The 7,500-nt window shown below is 49.9% G+C and overlaps 1 protein-coding gene across 4 annotated transcripts in view; it reads left to right on the top strand.

Annotated features, from left to right (window-relative positions):
* Nucleotides 1–884: 884 nt before the first annotated feature.
* The window catches only part of LOC147259463 (RNA-binding Raly-like protein), a 30,936-nt gene continuing 24,320 nt past the window's right edge, over nt 885–7,500 (top strand). For 3 of the 4 annotated variants that reach the window (XM_086207929.1, XM_086207930.1, XM_086207927.1), the window contains exons 1-2: nt 885–1,038; nt 5,126–5,195. In XM_086207929.1, the coding sequence (XP_086064055.1) occupies nt 1,008–1,038; nt 5,126–5,195 (101 nt within the window). In that variant the 5' untranslated portion in view covers nt 885–1,007. Of the gene's footprint in view, nt 1,039–2,839; nt 3,492–5,125; nt 5,196–7,500 lie in introns of those variants that run through there. The other variant, XM_086207928.1, reaches the window with a different exon arrangement.

The following is a 7,500-nucleotide window of genomic DNA, read 5'->3' as shown; positions in this document are numbered from 1 at the left end:
GAAGTTTGTGACAGGAAGAGAGCAATTGTTGAAATCTTGGTCACCAGAGGTGGTGGGGTCCCGGGCGGCGCCGTGCTCCCACAGATGGACCCTTGTTGAAATGCATGCTGGGAGGCTGCTGACAAGGTTGACTTCCAGATAAATAAGGAAGCCCAGGAGACGGCCGGACTCCCCTCATCATCATATCTTAATCAGATAGGACAGCTTTAATTAAAATGAAATCATTTTCTGGATTTAGTAATTAAAACATAGTTAAATGATGTCTGGATGGTCGCAGCAGCAGCATGGGGGGGGGGGGTCACGTGTTCTTGGCCCAAATTCTCTATCGTCTAAAGTTCAGTTCAGCGTTTCAGGCGTGAGGTGGAGTGAAGCTCCAAGCATGCGAGGTTCTCGTGTGCGTCCCAAAATCATCCACCAACTCGCAGATGTGACGTCACCCACTCACCAGCAGGGGGACAGACGCCGTCAGATCAAAGAGACCAGATCAGAGGCCGCCACATCACAGCTTTGTGTGCTCACGTCTTTGTTCCTGTGTTGAGAGGAGGCCTGTTCCCTCAAATGAATGAATCTAACTTGTTTTCACATTTTTCAGCATTTTCATATGTAAATTGAGGGAACAAGTTAAATCTTGGGGTTGAACAAAGAAGCGTATGAACACACTGATCCCAAACTGAGGAAATCTCCCTCTGCAACCCCATGTCTCCTGCTGGGAGCCGGTTGTTAACGTCTCTTTTTAATTGTATTGTTGTGCATTTTTGTGTTGAAAAATGTGTCTTGTGTTGTCCTGCTGATGCCCCCTCCACCCCCTCCTCCTCCTCCTCCCCCCTCTCTTGCAGATAAATGAAGCAGTCCCCCTCCTCCACCCCTCTCAGCAGAGAGTTGAATGGTACGACCCGCCGCTGCCATGCTCAGCAGTCACCTCTCTTCTTCTCTTCCTCCTCCTCCTCCTCATCTATCCGCTCTCTCCATCCAGTCGTCGGATCTTCTCCTTGCCTTCTTCTCTTGCTATGACACATTTCAGGAGTCAGCGAGACAGACGTGAGTAACACACGCACAAATACACACGTGCACACACACACACTGCTGCACGTACACGCACACACACACACACGCACACACACAATCACCATTACAGGAATAAGAGACTGAAAATGGGCTGAATGCTCCTTTAAGACAATCAGCTGACAAGTATTTCATTCATCTTTATTATCCTTTTGTGTGTGTGTGTGTGTGTGTGTGTGTGTGTGTGTGTGTGTGTGTGTAGACTAAACAATTCACTGGATATTAATCATGATAGTAATCGATGATAGAAAGCCTCGTTAGTTGCGTCGTTAGCTCAGATCACCTTTGAAACCTCTGGAACAGCTGGAGTTTGACTGACATTTTCTTGTTACGTCTTTAAATCTGAGCAACTTTGGTTTGATGAAACTTTCCTTTTCCTGGGTGTTTTTTTTCCAGTCATACAAACACGGAATAAAACAAATCCATTGTCCCTCTTTCATTTTTCCCTGATCATGAATCAGAGGAAATGACATCGTCGTCGAAAAGTCCAAGAATGTTGGAGAATCAAATCTGGATGTTGGTTCTCTCTGATCCAGTTTTGAGTTGATGACATGCTGACAAATGTTCTCCTGGATTTCTGTTCGTTTTTCATGTTTCAGAGAGCACAGCGTTGTGAAAAGGTTCTGCAAAGGGTTAGAATTTCCTGGATATTACAGGTAAATGTGTTGGAACACTGCTGTCAGCATGACGGGACCCACACGCTAAGCTCAGGCATGCGTGTTGCTCATTTGTGGTTCGGTCCAGTCACCCTCAGATTAAAGCTCACTGAGCCCAGGTGATGTCTGAAACGTGTAAATCGACCTTCAGATGCCACATGTCCAGTGTGTATTTGACGTGTCATCACCCACCCACCCCCCACTCAGACCCACGCACAGGTCATAATGAGTATGGCCACTAGAGGGCGGCTGTCACCAGTAGGTAGTGTGTGTACCTGCCGACACATAGCGGTGGGCGGGGAAAGTGTGATGTCACAGGTTTCAAAGCCTTCAAATCCTGTTTTTCTTTCATTTATCGTTGGGTTTTGTTATACAGGAAAAGTTGATGGATGGAATTCATTTTCCATGAGAAAAGGGGGCGCTGGGGGGTTCAGGTGGACCTCCTGAACCTCTTGGAGCCAAGCACAGAAAAGTTCAACCAACTCCAAGGCTGTACGCTTTCCTCCTTGCTGACATGACATCATCACCCAGTGAATCAGAGGTTGTGAGCGGCAGGTTTGAAATGATGGTGATGATGATGGTGGAGGCCCTCAGTGTCTGCAGCTGTTCCTCCTCACCCTCCTGGTCTGTCTGCAGGAGACGGACTCCCCTCTCGGCCGTGCCACATCAGTCCAGTAGGGGTCAGACGGTCGCTCTGTCTCTCATCCTAGTCTGCCTCCACCCGGCACCGCTGGTTACTGCCACCATTATGAAGGAGCTCGCTGAGCCACCGCCTCAGCTCGTGGTCTCAAATGACTTTCTGGCCCCCCACCCTTGACCCGGGCTCTACCTCTGCGAGCTCCAATTTCTGTTTCCGTGAAGAAGCGGCCACTTCCTTGTCTTTGAACTAGAAGTTGGTCCACTTCAGACCAGCTTGAGCCCACATATTTCCAACTTTCATTTGCTTGCAGAGCAGCTGGAGGAGCCAGGAGGACGCCAGGCCCCCGCAGAGGAACCAGAGGCTCTTCGCCAAAGAGCTGCCCCACTATGACGCCTCCATCATGCAGATTCAGACTCAGAAAACTGTATGCATCTCCATGGGGGGCAGTTAACTATCATCCAGCTGAGGCGATCTGCTCAGCCAAAGATGTGGAGGCCAACTTGATGTTATTTATTCTGCCCTGAAGGGCGGCGTGGCTCAGAGGGTAGGGTGGTCGTCTAGCAACCAAAGACTCCACCCCCCACGACCCTTAATGGATGAGCAGTATAGAAAATGGATGGGTGGATGGATGAACGGATGGACCGGAATCAGTGCTGTGGTGGTCCGACGCCTGCGCTCTGGACGGACTGTGGAGAGCCTGGCATGGGATGCTGTCGATTCTTCAAATGAACTTTCGAAGAAAAAGCACACCAGACGGTTCATTCAGAGGCAGTTGTGATGCAGAGAGGAGATGAGAGGCTCTGCAGCAGGAAGCTCGTGGGCCTGGAGTCTGCACAGTGATCGTCCAGACGGCTGAAGGATGAGCTGCTATTTTACTTTTTCCTTCCAGACAGAAAGAAGCTGTTGGGTTGTGATTGATGTGTTAATCTGACATATTTCAAATAAAACTGCAGTTTTCAGGAATTACGCTCAGTAATCCACAGACTCTTGATCCTGGTTTGAAGTGAAAACAAACTGCAACGTTTCAGGTTCCGCCAGGCTTCATTAGCTCAGGCTACGTCGGCGTGGCTGAAGTCACAAAGAAGAACTGGAGGAGGGAGAAAAACTGCTACTTGAAGGGCAAAATACATTTTGTGAGTGAAGTATTGCTTAAATATGTACTACAGCCAATCAGTAGTCTAATTACTACATGTCATCCTGCAGAATTGTGGATAATATACTTCCAACCATGTAGTTGTGTTCTTTTGAAGTATTTGTGTTGTTGGTAGTCAACACAAGTAGTTTGTTGTGTTGTTGTCTAACTTTCCTTCAGGGCTCATAAGGTGAATCTCTGTCAAACGCACGTGGGACATGGAGCAACCATGTTGTGATGATGTCACTGACACCATCACAACATGGAGCAACCATGCAGATGCTCCTCGTCAGGCATTCAGAATTTTTCTGCTCAGACAAACAGACCCAGAAATGCAGGAGGCGGACGCACCAACCCTCAGAAAAAGTCCCAGACAGTTGAAAACAAAGTAGAAAGATGGACGTGTGTGATGGTGTTGGCCTCGCCAGCACCCGGCGTCTGCTCTGCTCCAGGTTTCCTGCCAATCTTTGAACAGCTCGTCCCTGAAAACCAATAACCAAAGGCGGTGAAATTGTCTTGTCATCATTCCCCCTCATTTTCCCTCCTCGCCCTCCACATCAATCGCCACCCCTCTCCCGAGCTCATGTGTCGCCCAAACAAAGCAAAGCAATAAGCAAGCAAATAGCTGTGATCACTCAAGTCGATGATGCACCATCACCTGTTCAGCACATTGTGGCGACCTGGCAGTTTATCGATCAGGCGAGTGATTAAAGGAACCCGGCAGTTAACAGATGGAGAGTGACGGCGCTCATAAACCTCACACTAAAAGACTAATGTCCTACAAGCTGCAGCTGGCGTGGCAGCCATAAATAACCTCGCCGCTGACTGTCAGCGCGGCGGGCGGCGAGCTCGGGATGTTGGGAAGCGGAGGGCTGGAACACATCGACATGCAGGGGGTCGTCGCAGCCCTGCAGCGTTCTCTGGAGGAGGTCGAAACTGCCCGCAGCCTTCAATTACCGAGCGTGGAGCGATTTCTGACTCGGCTCGTTCGTGGCGTCTCGTGAGGCTGCTCTGAGCATCCACCCAGGAAGTTTGTCTTCAGAGCAATTAATCATCCGTTTCTGCTGGTGAACACGTTTCCTCAGAAGAAGTGAAGAAACGCATTGTTAGGAGATCAGAGCAGCGAGGCCCCGTCTCAGAAGAGTCGCCGCTTCAGAGGTGAACTCGTTGCTTTGATCTCTCACCCAAAAAGCTGCTAAAGGAAGTTTAACTCGCCGTCCACGTGAGATTCCACCAATCAACAAATCCACCCATTATCCAGTTGGTTTGAGTTGAGTGAACATCGACGTTCGCAGACCGAAAACAGCAACAACGACATGTCTACACTGGTCAGTTCAAACGGCTCCCCAGAACTAGAACTCAGAACTGGTTCCCCTGGTGCTGGTCTAATGGAGGTCGACCCAGCTAGAGAGCGTCAGCAGCAACTTGGTCTGAATCAGAAACAGGAGTGTAGGCAAATGAGTGTGTTAACTACATGTGTGTGTGTGTGTGTGTGAGTGAGAGAGAGAGAGAGAGAGAGAGAGAGAGAGAGAGCATCAGGCGGCGTGACCTGTCCAACTCCAACCACGTCTCCTTCAGCTCAGGGATGGAGAGACGCTGTCAGCTGCTAACCTGATCTGATCGTTTGTTTTTCAGACAGCGGGATGAACGGTGAGCTGAGAGCCGGTCGCACAAACAAGAGAGGAAGCAGTGGCGCCCCCGACAGGTATGTATGAGTATGTGGTGGAGGGCGGCGGGAGATAAGAGGTCCATAGACATGACCACGTCCTGTTGGACTACAACTTACTGAGGTTTGCCATGTGTCTGTTGGTCCCAATGAAGCAGGAAAACATCAGCTTATATTTAGATGAAACAGTTCCTGGTGCGTTTGAGGACAGTTGGGAAGTTGAAGATCTGCACATAAACGCTGCTCTGCTTTAAGCTCAGAAGAACCTCAAAACTGGCAGAAACTCTGAAAAGGTTTATTCAGGTTGTTACTGGTATTTTCAGGCAGCAGCTGTGTGTGTGTGTGTGTGTGTGTGTGTGTGTCAGTCATGTGTCAGTTGTGGTTTTTCAGCTGTTTGTGTGATGCTGACGGTGAGTGACGGTCCAGCTGTCCCCGGCTTTAACCTCATTCTCTGTTTACATGGAAACTCAAGCCAAACTGTCCTCCAAATCCCGCGGCCGCTCGCCGCTGGATGGATTAAAACTGGGACTAACACAACCCTGCAGCAGCCAGAGCTGGGATTTAGCGGCAGGCAGCGGCCCGGCCAGCTCCGCCGGGACCATGGAGGGAACCACGGGGAACAGCTCAGACTGTCGCTGCTCAGGCGCTTGCAGGGTTCCCTCCCTGCAGCTCCCAGAGACAGCGGGCATTAAATCAGCTTTAACTCTCAGATCACCTCAGCTGTGAGGAACTGAGGTCAAGGGTCAGAGGTCACAGTCTGAGCTGAGGTTGTTTGTGGATGTGAGAGGTGAGCGTGTGTGGATCTGCCTCACAACAGATCCAAACTTAGTAAAATACACAATTTATCTGCTGCTGCACCAGTGTGGGTGTGGCGGTGGTGGCAGAGGAATTCTTCACTGAGCGTTTTCGCGGAGTCATGTGACTGGTAGAGGAGACGCCATCAAGTTTATCCGGAGTGCCGTACAGAAATATAAGATTAGTGAGGATGCGTTTGGTCAGGGGGCTTGAGGTGCTAACACCCCGGTATTTGACAGTTGTTGACTGGTGCAGACACGCGTGTTCACCTCCCCACTGGTTCTTTTTAGTAGAGGTTCTCAGGGTTCTGATTGGACCCGAGACGCCATCTAGCACCACCACAGGTTCTGGGTCTGCAGGAGGACAGAGACCCTGGTGACTCTAGCAGACTCATTACTGCTCTTCACCAGCTGAGGGAACGTTCTGGTACCACAGTTGAGTCCGACTTTCACATCGGCTCAGGAAGTTTTCATCACCATGAATGAAAACATTTCTGTGCTGAGAGATGATGTCACCACCCCAGCGAGGCGAGCTTGTGGCGTTTGGGTGTCTTTGGTTTCTTTCGTGAGTGCATGTGATGTGAAGGTGTGTGTCACTGTGTTGATGATCCGTGTCACTGAACCCAGCTGCTGTTAGCTTAACGGGACATGGTGTCTTCAGTCAGAGCTGAACACACGTTTCCATGGCTTTCGAGGGCGTCTCCATCCAACTGTGTCCCGCAGAATAAACCGTCACTTGGAAATCTCATGATTTATGGCGGTGGTTTATGTCCTCACAACAGAAGGAAACCAGGACCAATCATGGGTTGTGCTGCGTCTCTGACTCGAACCAACAAGCAGCCATCCAAAAATGAAAACTCCTCCCAATGAGAACATGCTTGGCCTTGAAGAAGAAATATGACACAAGCAGGTGTGGTTCCTTCATATATTTAGGCCTCAGTTCAAGACACTGGTGGGCAGGCGAGCAGCGGAGACAGGATGTGAGGTCACGAGTCTGACGACCTGCTGCTCCCACTTTACTGTGACTGGTTCATGAAGTGCAGATCAACACGATGCAGAGGAAGCAACACTGACGCCAGTTTGACCAAACTGATGGGTGACTTTTAAAACGCTGGTTTTCTGAATGGAGTTCAGGTCTGTGAGTCTTAGCTTGTCTGTTAGCAGGATAACCCAGAAACATCAGGATGGATTTCGGGAGGATGAGAGAGGAACAATTGATCGGATCTTGGGTTGATCAGATCTAACAAGCAGGACACTCAGCCAGGCTTCACTCAGTTCTCAGTGTTGCGGTTGTCAAGGAGATTAGCTGACACACGAACTAAGTCAGCGGGATTTTAGCCAACCTGATTCTTGAAAGCGCCTGATCTGATCAGGTCTGGGATGTCCTGCCAGCCGTGTCACTTCCCACACAAACTCCATGTGAATGGGTGTTGATGGGGGGCTTCGCAGCTCCCCGGTGGCCTCCACATTGATGCTGGGTTCACGTGGACTCGGCGCCTGGTTCCATCAAGTCCTGATTAACTTCCCATTTGACTGAGGAGGGAAAACCA

Source organism: Aulostomus chinensis, chromosome 7, assembly GCF_037954235.1.
Source record: "Aulostomus chinensis isolate RoL2024-O1b breed Wild chromosome 7, RoL_Achi_v1.0, whole genome shotgun sequence".
Classification (NCBI taxonomy): Eukaryota; Metazoa; Chordata; class Actinopteri; order Syngnathiformes; family Aulostomidae; genus Aulostomus; species Aulostomus chinensis.
The sequence above is the reverse complement of the archived record's forward strand: the minus strand, read 5'-3'. Positions and strand labels throughout refer to the sequence as shown.